Source organism: Artemia franciscana, chromosome 12 (genome assembly GCF_032884065.1).
Source record: "Artemia franciscana chromosome 12, ASM3288406v1, whole genome shotgun sequence".
In the NCBI taxonomy this organism is placed as follows: domain Eukaryota; kingdom Metazoa; phylum Arthropoda; class Branchiopoda; order Anostraca; family Artemiidae; genus Artemia; species Artemia franciscana.
Genome location: NC_088874.1, coordinates 14,496,451 through 14,521,963, shown reverse-complemented (window position 1 = coordinate 14,521,963; position 25,513 = coordinate 14,496,451). Strand labels below are relative to the sequence as shown.

The 25,513-nt window shown below is 35.7% G+C and overlaps 2 protein-coding genes across 2 annotated transcripts in view; both read right to left on the bottom strand.

Annotated features, from left to right (window-relative positions):
• LOC136033441 (nitric oxide synthase-like) overlaps positions 1 to 12,218 on the bottom strand; it is a 38,947-nt gene extending 26,729 nt beyond the window's left edge. Inside the window, exons 1-2 of the mRNA XM_065714190.1 lie at positions 12,065 to 12,218; positions 9,379 to 9,515 (exon numbers count right to left, since the gene is read on the bottom strand). Of these exons, the coding sequence (XP_065570262.1) occupies positions 9,379 to 9,515; positions 12,065 to 12,160 (233 nt within the window). The 5' untranslated portion in view covers positions 12,161 to 12,218. The remainder of the gene's footprint in view (positions 1 to 9,378; positions 9,516 to 12,064) is intronic.
• A 4,954-nt stretch (positions 12,219 to 17,172) lies between these two features.
• LOC136033724 (U4/U6 small nuclear ribonucleoprotein Prp3-like) overlaps positions 17,173 to 25,513 on the bottom strand; it is a 52,812-nt gene continuing 44,471 nt past the window's right edge. The window contains exons 9-11 of the mRNA XM_065714615.1: positions 24,505 to 24,651; positions 20,382 to 20,475; positions 17,173 to 17,398 (exon numbers count right to left, since the gene is read on the bottom strand). Of these exons, the coding sequence (XP_065570687.1) occupies positions 17,246 to 17,398; positions 20,382 to 20,475; positions 24,505 to 24,651 (394 nt within the window). The 3' untranslated portion in view covers positions 17,173 to 17,245. The remainder of the gene's footprint in view (positions 17,399 to 20,381; positions 20,476 to 24,504; positions 24,652 to 25,513) is intronic.

Here is a 25,513-nt window from a genome sequence, read left to right as displayed (position 1 = left end):
TCAAAAAAGTTTTGTTTTCTAACAATGAAATCATTTCTATACCTTAGTCCCCTATAGATATACCTTTGGGGATAACAAGACCCCACATAGCTCTTATAAAAGGGTCACAAGTTAAGCAACTTGCCCACTGTTTACACATATTTAGATTTACTACTATGTATCTTTTTGTGAATTAAAACTTGCCAAAAAAAAAATGTAAATTTTATTTATTAAAGTTACGAAAATCACACCCTATTTTTCATCAAAATTGCATTCTTTGCAATAACATAAATAAAAGATAATTCTGAACGTCTTTGTTCACTCTAATATATTCGAACGCAGTCAATAATTGTAGTGGCAGTCCTGGCCCCTCTTGCACCTAGGGAAAAACCCTGATTAGAATTCTCCCTTTCTCCAAAACCTTGCAGCACAATTTCTAACAAAATTGCTACTTATTAGCAACAAAACTGATCAACGAAATTTTTATTTATTTAATTCTGACTTTTCTTACTTTACATGGGCAATTAAAAATCTCGGATTCAATTTCTTTATGTCCACTGCCAACCGCGCCCTTTACTTTATTTCAATTAAAATGAAATTTTAAAAATCGCAAAATCTTTGTAACTCTTATGTCATTCATTTGAAAGTTTATACCCCCCAAAATTTTTTCGCCCGGGGCAAGTCCCTCATCTGTCCCGCTAAAACCACTTCTGGTAGAGTGGTAAGTATCAAATTAAAATAATAGGCAAAAATTTAGCGAGATAGATGTGACTGGTTTTTACTGCATAACAGATTGCATATTGGTGGAATGTTTGACACAGCTGGGCGTCAGACTATTGGACGTAAGAAAAAATAATTTGAAAATTAAAAACCCAACAGTAGAATATGTGTCCATGATAATAGCAGTACCGAAACCATAATAGGGCCAAAACAATTTTCCTTAGAAAAGTTTACATTAGGTTTTTTTAGGACTTTCATTCTTTCATGTTTATAAAATCCTAAGAAATCCTTTTCTTATGTATTTTATTGGAATGCACTTTGTTCATTCGTGTGGTCAATCATTCACTGGAGAATGCAAATATTGTAAAAAAAAAGGTGCTGATTTCAAAAAGTTCGTGGCAACGAACAGTAAGTGAATATGGAGCGCATGCTAATAGTAACCGAGACTCGAAAATAGTAGTTTTGACAGTGGTACATACGTAGAAAAATTTTGATTTTTTTAGTGATCCTAAATATGCAATATTCATCAAGTTTCAGGTTACCCAAAAAACTCAAGAGCCTGAAAAAATTTACCTGATCTTCAGAAAAAGCGAAAAACACCAACAAAAGGGCAAGTGGTCTTGATGAAAATAATAAAGCCAAATCAACATATCTGAGAACCCTGCAGCCCCAGTAGATACTTCAAGTTCTAATGTGTAAAATACAAAATTACGTTTTGTGTAAATGAACACAGAAGTGTTTTTATATGTTTTTTTTTTTTTGTCTTCCCATTGGTAATCATCTCGAACCAATGGTCCCAGGTTATCATTACATAAAAAAACAAGTTTCTTCAACTGAAAGTAAGTAGCAACATTAAAACTTAAAACGAACAAAAATGATTACGCATATGAAAAGGTTCACCCTCGTTAATACCTCGTTCTTTACAATAAAATTGGAATTTTGTTCCAACTGTTAAAGAATGACCCCTGAATCACAAAGGCCGTTTAATTAGAATAAATAGATCTTTTGAAAGTAAAAAGAAAAATACTTTAGCAGGGGTGTCTGATACGGTGAATCTGACGGTGTGATTTGTATTAAGATTCTATGGCTTTTAAAGGGGGTGTTTCTCCTTTTTTCCAAAATGAAGTAAATTTTCTAAGGCTCGTAACTTTTTATGGGTAAGATCAAACTTGATGAAACTTACATATTTGAAATGAGCATACAAATTTAATTCTTTTGATGTATCTATCGGTATCAAAATTCCGTTTTTTAGACTTTCTGTTATTATTGACCCGCGTCACTCCTTAACTACAGTTTGCTTCCAAGAATTGTTTGATCTTAGTCCCTTGGATATATTAAGTCATTTCTGGGGCGACATGAAAATTTCTTCAAGATTAAACAAATCAGTTTTATTGGTAAAAAAAAAACACAAATATTGCAAAGATTTTTGATATATCGTAAAAATTGCAAAGATAAAATTTATTAGGAATGATTTAGTATTGGATCTTTTTTTCGGTATATGATATGTTTGAATACAGATGACTGAAAACTTTGCGTTTGGGAGAGACCGAAATTCCTTTTTGACACAGCACTCTCCCCTCCAAGGAGGGTGAAAAAAAATCTTAAAGCAACGTGTATGTTATCCCACCCCAACTATTGTTCATTGGTATTTTACGAATTAGGATTTGTTTGATAAAACATTACATTGTCAGTGTTAATGTGTCTCATCTAGGACAAACTATAAATAAGAGACAAATAATACCAAATAATAATAACGCGAATGAACAGACGCCCAAGTTAACCTTCGATATAAAATCTTCAGTTGTCATGGCTGCAATATTAGCTTTTTTCTATAAACGAGTTTTATGTACCCGCCCAGTCGCAAGTGCTTTTTTGTATCTTTCTTTGGGCGTCTTCTTGGATCCCAGGGGCGAGTTACAGGAAAGGATCAGTAGCTGACAACCTGACTCAACCAAAAGGGAAAAAAGAGATAATGCTAACCATATATGAAAAGTAACCGTAAAGAATGCTTCAGCAAACGAGCGACCTATAGAAAAAGAGAAAAAAAAGGCTCCTGGAGCACCAAAAAGAAAGAGGGATTTTGCTGATTTCGTAAAACTGATCATCGTATGGGTCAGCAAAGGTGGTTGAAAAACCCTCAAGGATGAAGATGTTGTCCTTCTTATGGAACCAAAGATTATGGAAGACAATCTGAACTGTTCTCCTGATATTGTCTTGGTGAAATTAGAGGGCAGCATAACAAAGGAAAGATGCAAAGATGGCATCGTCGGTCAAGGAGGAGGTGAATAACTCAGGAGAGAGATGATTAGCCCTAGCCCTAGGATAAATAACCCTGATAAGAAATTTGTCCATCGACTATGCAAAAGTGGGATAACTGGAGAAGCTTTCGAGGCTGTTGGTGGCATGAAATCAGTTTCATTTCTCAAGGAGAGATTGGCCTAAGAAAGACTCACATTAAAGAAGGAAAACAAATCGAACAACATTTGGCAACTGATGAAGATCTGACTGGGAAAATACAGGAGCGGGACTACCGTCTCCCATTTGGAATGAGGTTTTGACACTGTTAAAACATCTTTTTGAGGGAGCTTCGAAACATATTTTATAATGATGCCAGCATATATGCCAAAGGACTAGAATTGTGGAGGCTAATCTGCATCATTTTCAAGAAGACGCCAAAAATCTTGGAAAGTTGCTGGGAGAGACGCGGACAAGTATAGCAACGGCATAGGAGCCATGTACCATCACCAGAAAAATTATACAAAAGATCAGAGAGGCAGAACTCCATCTCCATTATGGGCTAATTACCACTCCAAGAGCATGCATTTATAATTCCAAAAAACTTGTGACCCTTTTATAAGGGCTATAACCAAAAGTTAAAAAAGAGATAATGCTAACCATATACGAAAAGCAACCCCTAAGAATGCTTCAGCAAACCAGCGACCTATAGTAAAGAGAAAAAAAGGCTCCTGGAGCACCAAAAAGAAAGAGAGATTTTACTGATTTCGTAAAGCTGATCATCGTATGGGTCAGCAAAGGTGGTTGAAAAACCCTCAAGGATGAAGATGTTGTCCTTCTTATGGAACCAAATATTATATAAGACAATCTGAACTTTTCTCCTGATATTGTCTTGGTGAAATTAGAGGGCAGCATAACAAAGGAAAGATGCAAAGATGACATCGTCGGTCAAGGAGGAGGTGAATAACTCAGGAGAGATGCTTAGCCTTAGCCCTAGGATACATAACCCTGATAAGAAATTTCTCCATCTACTATGCAAAAGTGGGATAACTGGAGAAGCTGTCGAGGCTGTTGGTGGCATGAAATCAGTTTCATTTCTCAAGGAGAGATTGGCCTAAGAAAGACTCACATTAAAGAAGGAAAACAAATCGAACAACATTTGGCAACTGATGAAGATCTGACTGGGAAAATACAGGAGCGGGACTACCGTCTCCCATTTGGAATGAAGTTTTAACCCTGTTAAAACATCTTTTTGAGGGAGCTTCAAAACATATTTTATATTGATGCCAGCATATATGCCAAAGGACTAGAATTTTGGAGGCTAATCTGCATCATTTTCAAGAAGCCGCCTATAATCTTAGAAAGTTGCTGGGAGAGACGCGGACATGTATAGCAACGGTATAGGAGCCATGTACCATCACCAGAAAAATTATACAGAATATCAGAGAGGCAGAACTCCATCTCCATTATGGGCTAATTACCACTCCAAGAGCATGCATTTATTATTCCAAAAATGAAGATATAGTCAGGACGCCACGCTTGGCTATCACGCTTATTTCAAGAAGGGTGCACGACGGAATGGGGTTATTATGAAACACATACCAAAACATAACCTAAAAAAATGCTGATACCGAAAACAAAAACTGCCCTTTAAAACAAGGGGGGAAGTCTTTTAAATTTGGATCTGAACTTCAGATTTCCCAAAAATCGTTATCTAGCGAGCAAAAGCCGCAAACGCCGGTTTCACACGTCATTTTCCGGTGTTCTTAAGAAGAAAAAAGCAAGATTGGTTTTGTTTTGACTGCTGTTGCTTTAGTATCAAGACCGAATAAAGACAACAGAAGTGGAGAAAGAAGTTCCTGGCGATAGTTTTTGGTTAATTAAGTGGAGGTTGCATAGCATATGATGTTACTTGTGAGTAAGGCCTTTTTTGCATGTCATCACTTGGTCTCATTGAGTAATTTTTCCATTATTCAAAAAGTCTTGAGTGAAAGGGCATTCCTCTGAAGCTGAAATTACAATTCTCTATGCTTAAGGCCCATATAATGTCAGTTTTCTTTTGCTCTCTTGATCCATGTCCAAACCATTTTGACTGGCAAACCAATAGCTGTATTTTTGGCACTTGCTCACCAGGAATCAGAACTGACACAAAGTTGGTCATGAAACTCAGTGGAAAGGATTTTCCTATCCACTAAATGGATTACATCCAGTCAGGCCTAAATGAGATAGATATAAATAAACAGACCATGTGATTCATAATTTAATCCTTTATCTGAATACAATAATCATTTCACATAATTTAGAAAATTCTGAAATTTTCAGTTACCAGAATTTGGAAAGCCTGATTTCGTTTTAATCTTCAGCTTTCTGGGAATTTGGGGTCTAGGCCACCCCACCCACAACCCTATAGCCTGGTCCCAAATCCCTTCGTCTCCCCCGAAAGACTGATTAATAGAATCTAGAGGATGTACGGAGTCCCATCAGAGATATATCTTCTAAATTTGGTATAGGTACAGTTTAGGTTCCCCTGATAAAAACAACTTGTTTTTTTATTGAATATTATTCGCTTAATTGGGCAATGATCATTCAGTCAATAATCAGATACTGTCTAGTAGAAATAGGATACAAACAAATAACTTTTTACTGTATATTCGGGTTCTATTAGCAGGGCCTCTGTATCCTTCACTACAGGGTCAACTAACAATCTCCAACTTTATACTAAATTTCTTCAAGGAATTTCAAGAGGAAATGATCGTTAATATTTAGATATAGTATTGAACTCTGAATTGAATGGTATTTTTATTTCTTAGCTATCTCATGAAGGTCCTAAATTCCAAATTAACCAAATTGTGAGCAGACATATTATTGACAAATACAATTGTGGGTAATTAAAGCAAAGCTTTAAAGTAAAGCAATTAAAGTGAGTTAAGAAAGTAAAAATTCAAGTAAACAAAGTTAAAACTATATTAAAATTTAAATTGAAAAACAAAATTAAAACTAAAGTTGAAATTAAAGTAAAATTAATCAAAGTAAAGTAAAGCTTATCGAATGCATGTTTTCCAGAGTACCAAAGAGGAGGATTTGCAGATGGAACTGAAGTAGTTGACCTGCTTCCAGGTATCCAGACTGTCAACTGCGAGAGATTTGCCATTGAACTGAGGAGCATACATGAAGAAGCAGATATCCGTGTCACTCTTCACACGGGGTTCTGTACCAGGACGGGGTCTTATAAGACCACTCCTAATGTGTTGGTTTGCTTGCACGACAAAGTCATTTCAATCACTAAACTTGCAAATAGACTCCCGTCGTCTCTAGTGAATTCAATTGCGTTTTTGCACTCCTAATGTGTTTGCACACGGGGTTCTGTACCAGGACGGGGTCTTACAAGACCACTCCTAATGGGTTGGTTTGTTTGCAGGACAAAGTCATTTCAATCACTAAACTTCCAGATAGACTCCCACCGTCTACGGTGAATTCAATTGCGTTTTTGCACTGTTTCAAGGGTTGTGATATTTTGAGCTTCATTTTCTTCAAAGAAAAGAAGACGATCCTTAGAGCAGTCGTGCCGTGGTTACCTCGAATATCTGCTCTTGCTCAAATGATTTTGGAAGAAATCGACCGAGTAGTTGAGCTTGAAGAAGATATTATGAAGCTGCATTGTGAGATTTTGATCGCTTCACACAGAAACCTACAGGAATTTTCGGGTTTGAATGACCTCCTTTCACTTGTTCCCTTCGCCGGAAAACGCTGAAGAACCTGCCTCAAACCGACGGCTTCTTTGCCTTACATGCGAAACGGTGCATTTACCAATGTCCCATTATGCTGCAGGTCCTTATGCCTCGCCCCTCGTATCTTTCTTCGCTTAGTTTTGGACGGGAGATGAAGAACAGATGCATAGTACACATTAAATCAACCCTTCCGGCTTGGCCATCCACTATTCAGAAAACTTCGCCATATTCCAAGTGTAAATCTTGTGGACAAAAATGTCTATGCGCAGACAGAAGTTGCGATATTTTGTGCTCTTGTTGTGGGAAGTGCTGCGAGGCCGAGGCTGATTCAGACGAGGAATAACTGTGCGCGACTTGAAATGGAGGGATACTAAGAAAAAAACATTATGAATTTGGGAATGTGAAAAATAAATAAATAGTGTTAATTCTGACTTTGTTTAGTTTCTTTACCTGCGTTATTGCTGCCATTTTTTTAACTAATCGTGTTAGTTTGCTATGAAGACATTTTATGGCCTCTAGGCATTTCTATCTCGTACTTGAGCGGAAAACTGCACCTCACACTTTGCGGAAAATGCATTTTCTTGCATGAAACAACAAAAGTATAATAAAATATCAAGTTTTGGAGTGTTTCACCCATTGCAAGCAAGTGCCCTTGATAATTTTCGAATCAGCATGGTCGGCTTAGCAGGAGGGGGGGAGGTCTAATTATCATACTTGTCCCATCCCGTCAAGGTATATTTTACATTTTCCTGGTGCCCAGACTAATAATTGGAAACTATCCAAGTAAAGTTCAATAGATGTAGTCACAATAATTCTGAAAAACCTAATTGGTTATAGACGTGTAGTGTTTTGTTTGGCTTATATGCCACATGATGAAGAAGAACAACCCGCTAAGCTAAGGTAATAGGAAATAGAGAATATGAGGGTTATAGACTAATTGGTTATAGACGTGTAGTGTTTTGTTTGGCTTATATGCCACATGATGAAGAAGAACAACCCGCTAAGCTAAGGTAATAGGAAATAGAGAATATGAGGGTGAGAAAAAAAACTATGCACATCATTAACATCTACATTCCACAGCTCACAAATGTTTGTGAAAGAAACCACCAAGTTGGAAGCACAACTCCGAGCGTTTACAGCCTAGCAAAAGATAGTTTGCAATCAACAACGCTTGATTAATAACTAATAAAATGTCCTACAGCACATGTAATACAAGTCAATTAGACAGTTCAGATCCATATCTTAAAGTTTCTCCTAAAGTTACTTTCTCTAATTTTTGGACCAGAAAAAAAGCATTAAATAGAAAAAAAGGGGGGCAGGGTGCCTCCCCGTAACAATGGTTCGAAGTCTCAAAACCTCTGCTTCCCCCACACCCTGAATGTCACAATATAGTAGCCTGAAAATACTCTTTTTCGCATTTTGACCCCCCTACCTCTCTGGAAAATTCTTTTTAATCTACTACAACCTGAGAGTTGGACGAGCGTGGACATGCGTACACTCTCACATGCAAACTCGAAGTCTGTGGAAACTATAGACCTCGGAAGTTAAAATCAGAGTTATAGTTTATCAAGTTACCAAATCACAGACAAATTCTCCAAGCCACCGATAGTTCCAAGTTTTATAGCAGAGAAAATGTCATATTCATGATTGATATTGCTCTGTTTCCGATGGTTTTTTATGGTTCGTGATGATGTGTGGCTTGTATTAGAAAAACAGCCAATCCCTCATACAGAGCCCCAATGCTCAAAATGATCTTATAAATGCTCAACAGTTTCATTGAAGAACTCGTGCTAGGCATAAGGTACTATATCTAAGATTACGCATGACAAAATGACATACAACAACATAAAAAAAAGTTTGCCAGGTTCAACTACTAGTTGTAGATTTTCGTACACTGAAAACATTATTTACGCATATAGAAGCCGATGTAAATTAGATTATAAAAGATTAATTTTAGCATTAAGAAAAACAAGGATCCTATTTTATAATTGGCTTATTTTGTCTGTAATTAAGTGAATGTACGACGTTATAACGTGACGTCAAAATTATGTACAAGGTTTAAGAATATAAATGGAAAGATGGTATATGGCAAAATGAAAAAATAAAATTTACCATGTATAATTATTATTCCTACTATATATATTATACAGATTCTTCCAACACCAAAAACATTAAAAATTTACTTATGCAGAAAACGATGCATATGGAATTATAAAATAGTAATTTATGCATTAGCAAAAATGAAGATTAATCTATTATATAATTGGCTCATTTAGTCTATGAATACGTAAGCAAACGCAGGATATTATAAAGTAGTGTCAAAATTCATGCATGAAGTTAAAGTTACATCAACAAGGGCCGAAGGTCGGAAATATCAAGTGTAACTCACGAGGTAAGGCTATGCACCTAGCAAAAATACAATCTTTTTCACCATCACCAGCGAAATCAAGTTTGAAGTGATACAAAATAATAATACCCTGAACTAGCTTATGGCAGGAACTGAATTTCATATGCCATACCTGCAAAAAGAAGGCAGATCCCCCTTAGAATATCTACAAAATAGGGAGAAAGTGCTTACACTTTCAACTTCATCCTTTCCAAGAATCTAGTCCCTTCTAAGGTTGAGCCTGTGCATATTTTCAGTTATAAAGATGTGTCATCTTCATGTATAAAGATGACACATGATTTACATTGCGAAAAAGAAAAAGAAACTCACTTTTCAATGGAAGCATAAAACTCGTCAATAAACTTTTTAGCATCGTCCAAAACTGCGTCTCCAGTCCTAATGGGCTTCACTTCTTTAATGGTGTTCATATGATTTGCAGTACATATTGTTGAACGGCAATTCAAAGCCTATAAAAGAAATAAATATTGAATAAATAAAGAATATAATTAACTAATAAAAAAGAAAAAATCCACATTCGGATGTATGCACAAAAAAACATCAAAAAACGCATAAAAATCTGTTTATATCTATTTTTGTTTCGGTTTTACGAGTCAGACAAACATTTCAGGGCCAGATTTAAATCAAAATTAAGTAGTTGTGCGTATCAAGTCATGGCTAATTGTAGAAAAAGCCAAGAGAGATAGTCCGAGAGAGTGAGAGGCAAATCTGGCATAAGCCCTTTTTAGATTTATATAAAAATTATTTCAGATCATTTATTGACAGATAAGTCCATCTATCATTCGTCAATTGATACAATCCGCTCAAAATTGATACAAAGTTTTCTTTTTCTAAAACAAAATATTCAGAACTTTATTGTGTTGGAAGCATGTGTTGGCAAAGTCAGGGCAGTATGGATGATTTGGAAGGGTCTCTAATCCCAGTTTTGAACTGTTTTTGGATTTAGTGTGTGACACATGTGGGAAAACATTTTCATGGAGAATGGTCACACCTCTAGTCAAGAGTCCACGACGTTTCGTTCGAATATAAAGGCTTACTTTTTGTGAGCATATAGCTGTAACACTAATTATTACTGACTCGTTTATTTTCAGGACAGTCACAAAAGGTAGGTTCCTGTGAACTCCGGAATACTGTAAGCATGACATAAAACCTGTCATTTAAACATACGTCGTGGATTCTTGACTGAAAGTGTAATTTTTTCTTCATAGCAATATGTCTCCACATGTGGTACTAATAAACCAAGAAATTATTTAAAACTGGGGAGGAAGGTCGCTCCAAATACCCATACTATTCTAACCTTGCCTTTCAAACATTCATTTGTATATACCCCATAAAGAGGCTTTGATCACAAAAAACATTTCCGATCCAATTGAAAAGTTAAATCAGATGCATAAGTGGCTTCAAGATCAATACAAAGAATTTCATGCAAGAAAGATGCATAAATTAGAATAGCGATGGAACGGGTACATAAATGTTGCCGGAGACAATGTTGAAAGGTTTCGAAAGTTTTGAACTGATTAAATAAATCGTCTACGAGTTACAGCGAATTGTCTCGTTACTTATGGAATGACCCTTGTGCAGAACGCTTTTTCATCATGACTGCGTTGGCAAGCGCCAATTGAGGGTCCAAAATTTTTCCAATGTCTTCAACATATAATGTAAAATTTGAACAGTTTTTAAATATTGATGATTCAGTAATAAATAAACCTAGAAAATCTTCGATAGGGATAATGTTATTTATGTACATCCAAGATATATATTTTATGTACATACTAAAATACTGGCACATACGCAGGGGGGCTTCGGGCCCACCCCCCCCCCCTGAAATTTTGTGAAATGTATAATTTCCCCATGGTTTCTTGGGATTCCTAGCAAAAATGGGACATTGATTAATAATCTAGATACATGAGTGAAGCCTTTTTTGGGGGATTTTACAGCATGCAATTATCCGGTCAAGTCACTGCCCAATTATTAATCCATTTACTGTCTAACTTTTTCCCCTCTTTGAAGTAATTAGCGATTGTACTGTTATTTTTTTGTAAAGAGAGTTTGCTTTCCACAGCAAAATAGAATTATCCTTGATATTAGGGCGTTTTATCCCCCTTTTTCAGGATAAAGTACAGCTTTTAATGAATCAATTTCGGAAACTATCATTTTTCATTAAAATCTACGTTTTTGCAATAGAAGAACTACCCCCCCCCCACAGCACCCATATTGCACTGTTAGCCCTAAAATTTCCCTTTCAGTGGGATATAATAGATCAATCACTGGTTCTAAATCGCTATGAACATAACCTGAGCCTAAAACGTACTTTTGAGGCTTCAGTCTTCTTCCCTCCATCCGCTACAATGCTACAGATCAAAGCTAATCTGTATTTTCCGATATACTTGCTTTTTGCATTACAAAATAAAAAAAAAGTGCTACTTTATATCTGCTAAAATATGATGAAAATATAGTATTTTAGTAACAAAATTATGGAAACAGCAACGGAGAATTATGGAAAGGATGCCATCCAGGACCCATTATATCAAATACCTAGCCTAATCACCTCAACACATCAAATATTTATACAAAATATACCTGCATAGATACCATTTATCTCGCTCATGCTAAGCTGATCATCTCCGAGTGGACATAGAAAAACAGTTTCATTACAGATCAAGAACAATGTTGTCACTGCAACACATACCAAGAAATGAGTAGAAAGCAGGAAGGTCAGAATAATTTTATTACTTATTAAGGCCTTTAAATGAGGCTAAATAATAACAATCGCGTGGATTAGTAATCACTGCTTATGTTCTTTTAAAAAAGAATTTCTTATTTTTCTCTGTTCTGTAAGTAGAATCGGGAAGATTTTTGCAAAATTATTGTCAATCCCTAGGGGGGAGGGAGGAGTCTTAAGCCAAGGTATACCAAAAAGAAGAAAAAACAACACCTGGGTCAGAAACCTAAAGAGTGTACACACTGCTTATGACACAAGTTAAAATAAAAAGCTTACCTTGACGTTACTTGTCGAATGCAGTGTATCATAAAGGACTTCACCAGTGGACCAGTTTTTAAGCCGTATTCCTTCATTATTAGCATGCTGCTTCATTTTGTACGTCCTTCCCGCACTGATAGTGTTTTGTCTGCTAAAAAGAAAGGAAGAATCATAAAGCAAAAAAAATTGACCTGGAAAGAAAACCAAATATAGAAAATACGAACACTGTCAAGGTCAATAAAAAATAAAAATCTTCTCGCACAAATTGCTTCAATTTTACGCAAGATTCCGGTAATGATTAAGATAAAATGATGCTATAGAATTTCAATTATTAAACATAGAAGTGCCATATGGGTTTATACAATTTAAAATATTGGTCATTTTGAAACAAAACATATATATAAAGCATGACAAAAATCTACAAATAAAGAACATCGTTATCCAGAGAGTTATTTAGTAGGCGATTGATATATCAAAGGGTGGGGGGGGGGGGGTAAATTACAATATATAAATTATTCACACATTCTTTCTTCAATTCAAATATTAATTAAATCCAGATCTCTAGATTTACTAAAAGTCGACACGACCTTTCCCTACTTCGTCAAAAATCTGCGGAATATAGACCAGGAGAGATCCTTTCTCCTCCATGATTGATCCAAAGAATTCCCAGCAAAAAAAGGTAAAACATATAATTCTTAATATTAAACATATAAGTTTAATTAACATATAAGTAAAACATATAAGTTTATAACATATAAGATTAAATGTTATAAAACATATAACATATAAACATATAAACATATAACCCGATTAAAACATATAAGTTTATAAAACATATAAGTCTTAATATTCTTAACCTTATAAGTAGCTGCAACTGAAGTAAAAGTTGGAATAACTTAGTAGCAGTAGCAGTAGCAGTAGCAGTAGAATTAGTAATGAAAGTAGGTAGTAGTGTTAGTAGTAGCATGCCCATATTAACATTTGATCTTTTCCTCTGAGCATTCTTTGAAATTTACCAACTTTACACCCAAATCCATTCTTTAGGTACGCTCTTTTGATAATCTGCATACATATAGTTTGTTTTGATTTAGTTCGAATTCCCCCTCAGTATTCTGTGAATTTTTTACCTTCATACGTGTACCCTTAATATTATTAGGAACATAGTAGTAATGGTAGTAGTGGGAACAGTAGTTGCGTTGCATTACTACTAGTAGTAACAGTAGTAGCAGCAGCATTAATGCCATAGCAGCAGGTGCATATTGTCTTTTGGTGGGTAGAACATCCTTCTCATGATGCCCCAGAATTTTCATATTGGGTATGCTAAGGCGTTCTAAAAATATTGCTGATACGCCTGTATCAGCAGTCTGTATGCACATAGTATGTTTTGATTTATTTTAAATTTCCTCTCAGCGTTCTTCAGATGTTCGTATTTTTATTTAGTTCAACACTCCCATCAACATTCTCTTAAAGCTCATCTGAATACCCTTCGTCTTTTTCTTAAGTAAACTTCAAACATTCCCACCTTCCTCAATAGCATACATTATATGTAAACAATGGACGGCCATTGCCCTGAGGGCTGTGGGGGCTTGACATCCCCAAAGACATAATTACTGAGCTTTTCAACAATGTTGAACAAAGTAGCTGCCTCAAAATTTTGGTTGGATTTGTTTTCTTCGGGAAATGATGGGGATGAATGGGGGACGGACTGGTTGCCCTCCAATCACTTTTGACTCTTAAAAAGGGCACTAGAATTCCTTATTTTCAATCAAATTAGCCTAATCCGAAGTTTATACAACCATAGAAACCTCATTCTCAGGAGCATAACTTACAATCCTTATCCCCAGGTTCCGCGGGGTTGTGTCAACGCTGAAGGGCTTTTTATATGATCTTTAGACTATTTTGAACAAAATGGCTATCTCAAAAATTATATTAGATACATTTGAGGAAAAGAGGACGTGGGGGTAGTTGTCTTTCGATTACTTCTAATTCTTAAAAGGGCACTATAGTTTCTGATTTTCAATCGAATGAGTATCCTCCGAAGTTTATACGACTACCCCTCGCATGAAAACTTAATACGTTGACACTGAACAATTAGTGTGTAACTAATGGCCCTTGCCCTAAGGGCTGTCGAAATTTCGATCAGATGTGCTTGGAAAATAATGAGCGTGAAGGGGGGACTGGTTGCCTAAAATCATTCTAAACTCGCTAGAACCTTCAATTTCCAATCGAATGAGCTTCGTTTGAGGTTTCTGCGACAACTGCTTCTATACGAAGTGACTTGATCAGAAAAAAACACAATACAAAATCAAATAATCCTTCTCTAAAGTTTATACGACCGCCCTTCCATAGCAACCTTACATACCTGCCGGGCCACGGCATACAAAACTTGGCCTCAGGGTCTGGGGGGTTGTGTCAACCCAGGCCTTTTTATATGATCTTTAGATCTATCTAAAAATTTCTATCAGATACATATGGAGAAGAGGTCGTGGGGGGGAGACTAGTTGCCCTCTGATTACAATTTGACTGTTGAAAAGGGCACAAGAACTTTAAATTTCCAATCAAATGAGCCTCATTCTAAATTTCTACGGCAATTCCTTCTATGCGGAGTGCCTTGGTAAAAATTATAATAATACATTGCCTCTTTACAGGCAGCGATATTATTCTGCGTATGATATTACTTAACCCGTCATGTGATTGAAAAAACATCCGAACTGACCTTAAATAGAGGCTTTTCTAAATAGGTTGATTATGTTTCAACGGCTCATTATCAAACAGTTCGTAGTAACGAACTGTAGTAAGGAGCGACCCGGCTCAATAGTAACCGAAACTCTAAAAAATGGAATTTTGATACCAATAGCTGCATCAAAATAATTGCATTTTAATGCTGATTTCAAATATATAAGTTTCACCAAGTTTAGTCTTACCCATCAAAAGTTACGATCCTCAGAAAATTTGCCTTATTTTAAACCATCACACCATCAGATACAGCAGATCAGAGAACCGTATTGTAGAAGTTTCAAGCTCCTATCTACAAAAATCTGGAATTTTGTAAATTTTTTTCCCAGAAGGCAGATCACGAATGCGTGTTTATTTGTTGTTTTTTTCCCAGGGGTGATCGTATCGACCCAGTGGTCCTAGAATGATGCGAGAGGGCTCATTCTAACGGGAATGAAAAGTTCTAGTGCCCTTTTTAAGTGACCAACAAAATTGGAAGGCACCTAGGCCCCCTCCCACGCTAATTACTTTCCCAAAGTCAACGGATCAAAATTCTGAGATATCCATTTTATTCAGCGTAGTCAAAAAACCTTATAACTATGTCTTTGGGGACAACTTACTCCCCCATAGTCCCCGTGGGAGGGGCTACAAGTTACAAACTTTGACCAGTGCTTACATACAGTAATGGTTATTGGGAAATGTACAGACGTTTTCAGGAGGATTTTTGGTTGGGGGGAGGGGGTTGAAAATAGGGGGATATGCTGGGGGAACTTTCCATCGAGGAATTTGTCATGGGGGAGGAAATTTCCATGAAGGGAGCGCAGGATTTTCTAGCATTATTAAAAAAAAAAACAATGAAAAAAATAAATATGAAAAAGTTTTTTCAGCTGGAAGTAAGGAGCTGCATTAAAACTTAAAACGAAAAGAAATTATTATGCATATAAGGGGCTCGCCTCCTCCTAATACCTCGCTCTTTACGCTAAAGTATTTTTAGTCATTTCAACTATTTATTTTACGGCTTTTGTGATTCAGCGGTCAGTCTTAATGAATTGGGACAAAATTTAAGCTTTAGTGTAAAGAGCGAGGTACTGACGAGGGGGTGAATCCCCTCATATATGTAATAAAAACATGAGAATACAGAAGTTCGTTACATAAGCTAATTTATAAGTTACGTATATCTTTTACTAATAAAAACTTTCGTAAAAAAATAAAAGTTCTAGTTGCCTTTTTAAGTAACCAAAAAATCGGAGGGCAACTAGGCTTCCTCCCCCTCTCTTTTTTCTCAGAATAATTCGATCAAAACTATGAGAAAGCCAAAGCCATTTAGCCAAAAAAATATACAAATTTCGTTTTAATTATTCCTCTGCGGAGAGCCAAAATCAAAACATGCATTGATTCAAAAACGTTCAGAAATTAAATAAAAAAACAAGATTTTTTAACTGAAAGTAAGGAGCGATATTAAAACTTAAAACGAACAGAAATTACTTCGTATATCTTCCTCATCAGCGCCCCGCTCTTTACGCTAAAGTTTTTTACTGTTTTAAAAAGAAGAGTTAGTAGAAAGAGTCAAGCTTTAGCGTAAAGAGCGGGGCGTTGACGAGGAAGCAGCCCCTTTCATATACGAAGTAATTTCTGTTCGTTTTAAGTTTTAATGTCGCTCCTTACTTTCAGTTAAAAAAACTTTTTTATTTAATGTTTCAAAGCAACAGTTGCTCCTATGAGCGAAATCACTGTTTAAGAGGAACGCTGTGTAGATTTTTAGAAGCTTATTTAAAATTCTCATTTCCAATGGTGAAATTTTCTTTTTTACTTCTATATTTTCCAGCCTCTAAAGCAATCACCTATGGTCAAGTGATTAGTGGATCAGAACCTTTTAATAAATGCGGAACTAGAAATTTTCGTGGTGCCGATTTTGTTTGATTTTTTTCTTTTTTTATAAAGAAAAATTTGGATTCCAGGCGAGATCCACAAATACAGGATTAGCATTTGCTATCTGTCAGAAACAACACCAAAGTTTGTTCTGTCCAAAGGCTAACTGTTTCAAAAATCAAGCAATTCCAGTTCAACGACTCCAGTTCAATTGATGGTTGAGACCAGCAAAGTAGCACTTATGCTAAACAGTCAGACTGCTTCTTCAAAAACTTCCCGTTAACCAGTGACACCAAAGATTATGATAATAAGACTCAGAGGCCGTATCTCCAAGTCTGCTGTATATGTTCATATAACGTACAGTAGTGGTAAGCTCAAAGGTGCCTTCAGGGGGAGGGAGAAAAAAACTTCCTGTGTATTTTCCTAGCACTATTACGAGGATGTAGAGTCTCCATACTACATTCATGTGCAATTTCCTTTTCAAAATAGGGAACATCCTGTAATTTATATCTTTTTGACAGAAATACAAAAAAAGAGCATAATGACTAAAAAGACTATACTTGAATCACTTGACAGTTTATAAAAACACATTTATATACAAAATTTATATATGGATTATTCTTCCTGCGTGTCTTCAAGCAAAGCTTGACTGTAAGCTACATCCCAATAATGTTCAACTCCGTGATTCCGCATAAACTCGCGTGCAAAAGCTTCCGAAGGACACAGCTTGAATTGCATCGGACCAAAGGCTCTATCCTTGACTGTTCCCTAAAAGAATCAAATCATCTAGCTTCAATTTCAAGTCCAATTTCTAACAACGATATCTACTAAACAAGCTTTCGTTATAATAAAAACACTTATCATCGCAAACACTAAAAAGTACACTAACAACGACTCACAAACTGAAAACCTACGTGTGTTTCAGATCGCTGTCTGAATCTGCCTTCTAACACATCTATCTTATCACATATCTCAAGAACTCCGTAGTTTGAAACAGACAGAACGAATTTGTTTCAAACTTTTGGTTTTCTTTTCTAAGGTTTTTGAATTGTTGTAACCCCTTGTTAAAATATATACAAATATTTTGCAATCACCAGTTTTTTGCTCTATACGCAATTTAATGTATTTTCATCTGATTCTATTCAAAGATGTTTTTATTATTACCAAAAGTCCGATTTCTTTTCTAACAACGATGTCTACTAAGCTTCTAACTTTTGCTCTATACGCAATTTAATGTATTTTCATCTGATTCTATTCAAAGATGTTTTTATTATTACCAAAAGTCCGATTTCTTTAACAACGATGTTTACTAAGCTTCTAACTTTTTGTTGTTTTTTTTTCCAATTTTTCTGAATTTTGTAATCCCTTGTCAAAATATATGTAAATATTTTTGCAATTATCGGTTTTTTGCTCTTTAGATAACTTAGTATAAGCTTCTCCATGTATGAAAATCTTCAATTTCTCCAAATAAGTGTGACGTTTGTGTGACAACGTCATTGCGATACTGATGCATATAAAAACGACGTCACTCATATAATTTTCTTTTCTTCTAAAACTATGGCTCTGAACGAATTTTCTCAAACTTCTGACCAATTTAGATCGTTTTTTTAGGCCAGAATATCCCATGATGCCGATTTTCCCGAAAAAGTATGGAGCCGTTTTCGAGAAAAAAAGCATAGGTAAATAAGTATACAATGTATAAACATCAAATTTCATTAAGATCCGACCACTTCTTCAGAAGTTAAAAATACCTCATTTTTTCTAATTTTTCAGAACTAACCCCCCCCCCCCCAACTCCCCCAAAGAGAGCGGATCCGTTCCGGTTATGTCAATCACGTATCTAGGACTTGTGCTTATTTTTCCCACCAAGTTTCATCCCGATCCCTCTACACTAAGTGTTTTCCAAGATTTTAGCCCCCCCCCCCCACCAACTCCCCCCAATGTCACCAGATCCTGCCGGGATTTAAAATAAGAGCTCTGAGACATGATATCCTTCCAAACATCACATTTCATTAAGATACGATTACCCGTTCGGAAGTTAAAAATACCTCATTTTTTCAAGTTATAGTAGCTCATCTTTTGTAACCTTATTCTTTTCCTGGTGTTTGTTGTTATCCCTTTGTCAATTTCTATCCCAAATACTCAGATCCTGGGTATAATACTTTTGTCTCAATTTAAATTAGGTATTTTTAGTAGCACAGCCAAGCAAGCTAAACATTACCATCACTGCTTAGGTCAACGGCTGCCCTTAAATACAAAAAATCTCCCATCTTACGAGTTTAAATTTCCTTCAGACACCATATATCAGAGCACACTTACCCTGCAGAATCAATGGAAAGCTTAATGGTAGGACTGTGTTCATACAAATGAAAGCCCGAAATATAATCATTATGGTAAACCAGGTTATATGAAAGCACCCAAAAGGTGAATGTTGCTTTCTTTAAGGAAAGGCGGTATAGCATATGCCACCTTTCTTTTTTGAAATAACCCCGTAGAGTGATGCTCTACTTTACTCCTTATAATTTGGAAAGACTTTCCAAGGTCAAAGTACAATCACTACCTGAGGTAACACTAAGGCACCAAGGCAATGTAAGATTTAAACGTGCCAGACTTTTTAGAAAGTGTGAATAATATCTAATCATCATTACCCTTTCTTCCCTTGGATAGTTCTTGGTTCTATTATTTCTTTCTTTTCAATTCTTTTATATTATTTTATTATTATTATTATTATTATTTTCTATTATTAAGTCGATTATTTTCAATTATTATTCTATTATTTTCTATTAATATCTTTTCTATTATTTTAAGATTCCCTATTCATTTCTAGAATTGATGTTATCATCATACTCGTTATTTTAGCACCAATAACAAAATTTTAGTATATTCTTATCCGACAGGCTTTGCTGCCAGTAATACACTGACGGATGAAATTAACTAGGAAGGTGAATCATATTCATTTTAGAATTTCAAAAATAACTTGGCAAATAAGTCCCACTCCCTTCTCTTCATAATATATCCGACCAAGACTGGGTATTTCAGTGTAAAACCAGGGTATATTTGAAGAAATCTAATTTATGATATAAATTGATAATTAACTAGGATAAACAGAACAGACATAAAATCGGATTTTTTCTTTTTTTTTTTAGGGACGAGAGACACACGGAAACGAGCTTATAAGAAAAAAAATTTGAAAAAAACTTCAGACTTCGGGCCTCCCTGCGTATATGCCAGCAAGAATACAAGCATAGATAAAACATAAGATAGTCAAAGTCACTTAAGATAGTTCGCCAGGGAAATTCCTCTGACCTCCGCCCCCCCCTCGCAAATACACACAAATTTAAGCCTATGTACACAAATGGTTGGAGTTTAAAGATGTTCCACAGCTTACAGGCTATGCTGCAGGGTAAAAGGACGTTTAATGATTTAAGATCTTTAAAAATGTGTTAAAAAGAAAACTAATTTTAAGCTGTGAATTATGTTGACTTTGAAATAAAAATAAAAATCCCAACTTAAAAAAATATGCTTAAACAAATAAAAAGTCTAAGTTGTGATTGATATGTAATTTTTATTCCATTGACCAATGAATACCAGTGAACTAAAATTAATGTGTCCGCTTCACCCCTTTTCGTGCCACTCTTCTTCATTGTGGATTTTCATGTGGTTACATCTTCTTCCGAATCTTATGATCTTTACTTAAGCTTATAATACCAATTATTTTTTCTTTCAAAAGTAATATGAAACTTTTACTAACCTCCCAAACCAAATTACATGAGTTTTGACCAAAATGATTCCCTGCTCGGTCCTTAACTGCATCCTCTGTCCACTTGATGCGGTCAAGCATCAACCTAAAAAATACAAATGATAACTGAAAAAAAAATATAACAAAAGCCCAACTCATTAAAATAGGAGTTCCATTCTTATAAATAATTAAAAGCAGAAAGATTTTTACCTCAAATTCGCACTGACATTAACTAGAGAGAAAGATGGGTTTATTAATATAAATAAACAAAACAAAACAAGCAAATGGCTGGAAGCAAAGCTTGTTTGGGCTTACAACCCCAGCACACATACAAATAAAAACAATACGAAAAAGGAGAGGAAAATGAAAAGTATTCAATTACCCTGCATTTCGATCGATACGGGACTCGACTTCAAAAAAGACAAAAGAAAAAGAAACTAAAACCCCTTGACCGGTATCACGAAAACAAAACCAACATCTTGGCTCCACTTGAGGTCCACTCAATTATCAAAACCATAAATATTAGGGCAAAATAGCTTCAATCCCACTGGAATTCACGAAAATTATTCATGTTTCTTAAAGTCGTAGGTAAACAATTCCATGCATGGGGTCCTAGATGCCGAATAGAAAATTGAAATCTACGGGTAATAGCAACTAACAATCCGTACCAGGAAGCTTAAAAAACGAACTCAAGTCCCAGAGAAATCCAACTATTGCCTATCTAGCATTCATAATAACTTTGAGAGTGCAATAAACTATAAATTATTTCGCTGATCGACCATAGAACATTCTATTCCGTCAAATTTAATGTCAATGATGAATTCCCCTAAAAACTTTTTTTATATTGCATAGGTCTCAACATGTGTAACCTACAATAAATTTACATTTGGTCCTATACCTGATCAACACCACTTACGGATTAATTTAGAAGAATCTCGCTTCCCCATCATCATTCGTAGTAACAAAATTCGAAGAAAAATTCTACTCGGTGGAAAACATTGACGTTAAACTTAATTTTTCGTCCAAAACGAAAAAAATTATTTAATTTATATAATTGAAGTAGATCCTATCAACATAATAAAAGAAACCTCCAAGATACAGACTTGCGACGAGAAGTTGTGACTTTCTTGGTAATATCCTGAAATTTTCATATAATTTAACCTTTTTGGCGTATGCGAACTTCTCTCCTCTCTCTTAAGTAAATTTCTTTACATATTCTTAAGTATCAAAGCTCATGTTTTACATACTGTACAACTATTTAAATAAATGAAAATCGTTGAAAAAAGAAGCACGATCGAGCATTCCACAATCAACTATCCGAAAACCCGATCATCCAACAAATGCTGTCTGACGCTAGTTGAAACGGCCTAGAATAGTTGTCGGATAAGTTGCATCATTTAAACCCAGAAAATGCAGGAGAAGTGAGGATGAGTGGCGTCATCTGTAAACCAAAAAACTAATTCTTTAAAAATGGAGGAGGGGGGGGTAATTTACGAAATTATATGCAGAGAACAAAAAGGTACATTAATAATTTGTTAATGTCTGTCACAATTAAATCCGAGGAATTTAGTATGTTAGTGTAAATGCATATTTGAGTTTGCATATCCTCAAATACATAATACTGATATCTAAGTGAGAATGTGCAAGAGTTTAGAAAAGAGCAGCTAAAATCATCCTTGGAGAAAAAGTGGTTCTTTACAAACCTGCTCATGAATCTTCGAATCCATTAGAAATCGCTACATTTCCATAATAATACGTTTTGGCCAATTTCTCATTACTAGTCATAAGAATTGGTATCTTATACCCCCTGTTTCCATCTTATTTGTCTTACAAGGATGAAAGTACCTTGTAGAACTATCCGGTTCAAAAATTCATTCGTAACTTTTGTGCGAGTGCCCTGAATAAAATTCCAAGGACTAGGATTGTAAGAGACAGCGCCACTTAGTTTGCGATATTCTTCATAAGATTACGAAAGCTATTTTAAAATACACTATTCTGATTCCGAGACAATATCTCATTTTAGCAAACATTTAGGCCAATTCACGAGAATAGTCATAAATCGTGGACGTAATCCACCTTTCAAACTCTGAATTTGGAAAAAAACAAATATAAACTCAATGAAATAGCTTACAATGCAATTGAAATCAAATTAATACAGAGTCAAATTTAGACTAATAAAAACAATGGGTTTTCTTTTAAGTTAGACTTCACACAGAAGTTGGGTTATGGATAGTCAACCATTAGCATTCTAAATAGCTAAGAGTCGGAATGTCTAAGAAGTTTGTGTTCAATGGGGGATAATATGAGATCTTGCTATTTTTAAATTTAGAAGGATTTACAAAAACAACAAGAGCTAAGAGCTCATATGGCACTTGTGACGAGACAAGAAGAGCTAAGAGTCAAAAGCTCATATGGTATGAGCTCTGAAAAATTCTAAGAATCAATATATTGATTTAAAAGGAAAATCAGAGGCTTTATGCCGATCAGGATTTAAAATAAGAGCACTGAGTCACAATGTCCTTCTAAATATCAAAATTCATTAAGATCCGATCACCCACTCGTCAGTAATAAATACCTCATTTTTCCTAATTTTTCCTTTCTCTTTAGCCCCCCAGATGGTCGAATTTGGGAAAACGACTTTATCAAGTCAATTTGTGCAGCTCCCTGACACGCCTACCAATTTTCATCGTCCTAGCACGTCCAGAAGCACCAAACTCGCCAAATCACTGAACTCCTCCCCCAACTCCCTTCAAAGAGAGCAAATCCAGTACGGTTACGTCAATCAAGTACCAAGGACGTTTGCTTATTCTATCCACCAAGGTTCATCCCGATTCCTCCACTCCAAGCGTTTTCCAAGATTTCCCCCTCCAACTCCCGCCAATGTCGACAGATCTGGTCGGGATTTGAAATAAGAGCTCTGAGAAATGAATTCCTTCTAAACATCAAATTTCATTAAAATCCGGTCACCCGTTCTTAAGTTAAAAATACCTCAGTTTTTCAAATTTTTCCAAATTAACACCCCCAGCTCCTCCAAAGAGAATGGATCCGTTCCACCTATGTCAATCCCGTATCTAGAACTTGTGCTTATTCTTCCGTCAAGTTTCACCCCGATCTCTCCACTCTAAGCGTTTTCCAAGATTTCTGCTTCCCTCCTCCGACCCCCTATGTCCCCGGATCCAATTCGAGTCGAAAATCGAGCATCTGAGACATAATATCCTTCTATATATATCAAGTTTTATTAAGATCCGATCACCTATTCGTATGATAAAAATACCCCAATTTTCACGTTTTCCGAGCGGATCCGTTCCAATTATGTCAATCACGTATCTAAGACTTCTGCTTATTTTGCCCACCAAGTTTCACCCCGATCCCTCCAATCTAAGCGTTTTCCATGATTTTAGACCCCCCCCCCAAACTCCCCCAATGTCACGGATCCGGTCAGGATTTAAAATGAGAGATTTTCGACACAAGATCCTTCTAAAGATCAAATTTCTCTGAGATCCGATCACCCGTTCACAAGTCAAAAATACCTCACTTTTTCTAATTTTCAGAATTAACCCCCACCCCCAACTACCCCAAAGAGAGTGGTTCTGGTTAGGTCAATCATGTATCTAGGACTTTTGCCTATTTTTCCCACCAAGTTTCATCCCGATCCCTTCACTCTAAGTGTTTTCCAAGATTTTAGTGTCACCAGATCCGGTCGGTATTTAAAATATTAGCTCTGAGACACGATATCCTTCCAAACATCAAATTTCATTAAGATCTGATCAACCGTTCGTAAGTTAAAAATACTTAATTTTTTCTATTTTTTCCGAATTAACCGGCCCCCACTCCCCCCCCCCCCAGATGGTCAAATCAGGAAAACGACTATTTCTAATTTAATCTGGTCCGGTCCCTGATACGTCTGCCAAAAGTAGCAGCAAAGTAGGCACTTCCTTACCTGGAAGTGCCTAAAGTAGCAAAACAGGGACCGACAGACCAACAGACAGACCGACAGAATACGCAATTGCTATATGTCACTTGGTTAATACCAAGTGCCATAAAACTGATTTACCGCACAATTTTCACATCAGAATTCAGTCTGGTTCGATGATGTTTACATAACGGCTATTTTGCCAATGTAAGCTGATATTACCTTTTGTATTTTTTCTGCTGCTTAGGTCCTCCTTCGACAACAACAAGATTGACACGTTTGAACAAGAGGGCTATCCCCGTCATATTAAGCTGCTTTGCATTCGTTTCTACTTTGAACTTTCTAGCTGGATTATTCAAATCTCGTAACCTAGAAATAGAACTACAATTTTAATTGCAAACTTAAGAAACAGTGAAGCTTCAAATAAAATCACAAAAGCCCTTTCTATTCTAGTTTTCGAACAACTGAAAACGTGGTGTTTGTTTGTTAAACTCTTGAAAACTCGAGAGAATCACAACGAGGTATTTAATTCAATGTAATAAAAATCTAACAAAAAAAAATATAGCTTTTGTTATTAACTTCTTATAAACTTACAAACTTCTTATAATAAAAGCTTTCTTTGTGTTCTCTGTATGGTCTTTCCATGTTTGCTGTACGCTCCTTATATGTTTAGTCTTGCTTTTACTTCATTGCCTTTTTCTATTCAGGGTTTTCCCCGAAATTTCATTATTTTCCCTTCTGCCTGTCTTCCAATGAGTTTTTTTCTATATTCTCTTTGGATTCTTTTTCTGTATACAATAGATCAACTATAGGCTACTAAATTCTCTCTCTTTCTTTTTATCTTTTCAGTTTCTAAGTTTCTCTTCCAAACTTCTTGGCTTGATAGCTATGTGCTACCTCGCTGTTTTTTAAATTACTAATGATTTTTTGTTTCTCTTTTCATACCATAATTCTACTCTTTGATCAATGCACAAATAATTTTTCTATTAATTATCTGTTCATTCTTCCTTTTTCTGCACATTCTTCTTTAACTATATCCAGATTTTTGTTACATCCACTTCTTATAAATGACAGCTGTTGATGACGATCGCTCTAGTTTTGATAATTATATTCCTATTCAATTTAAATTGCCTGAGAAGACTCCTCTAAATGTTTTAAATTTAAGTGATGATTAACCTGGGACCCCACCTAACATCTCTTCTTTGACTAGTAACTCTACTGCAAATTGTGT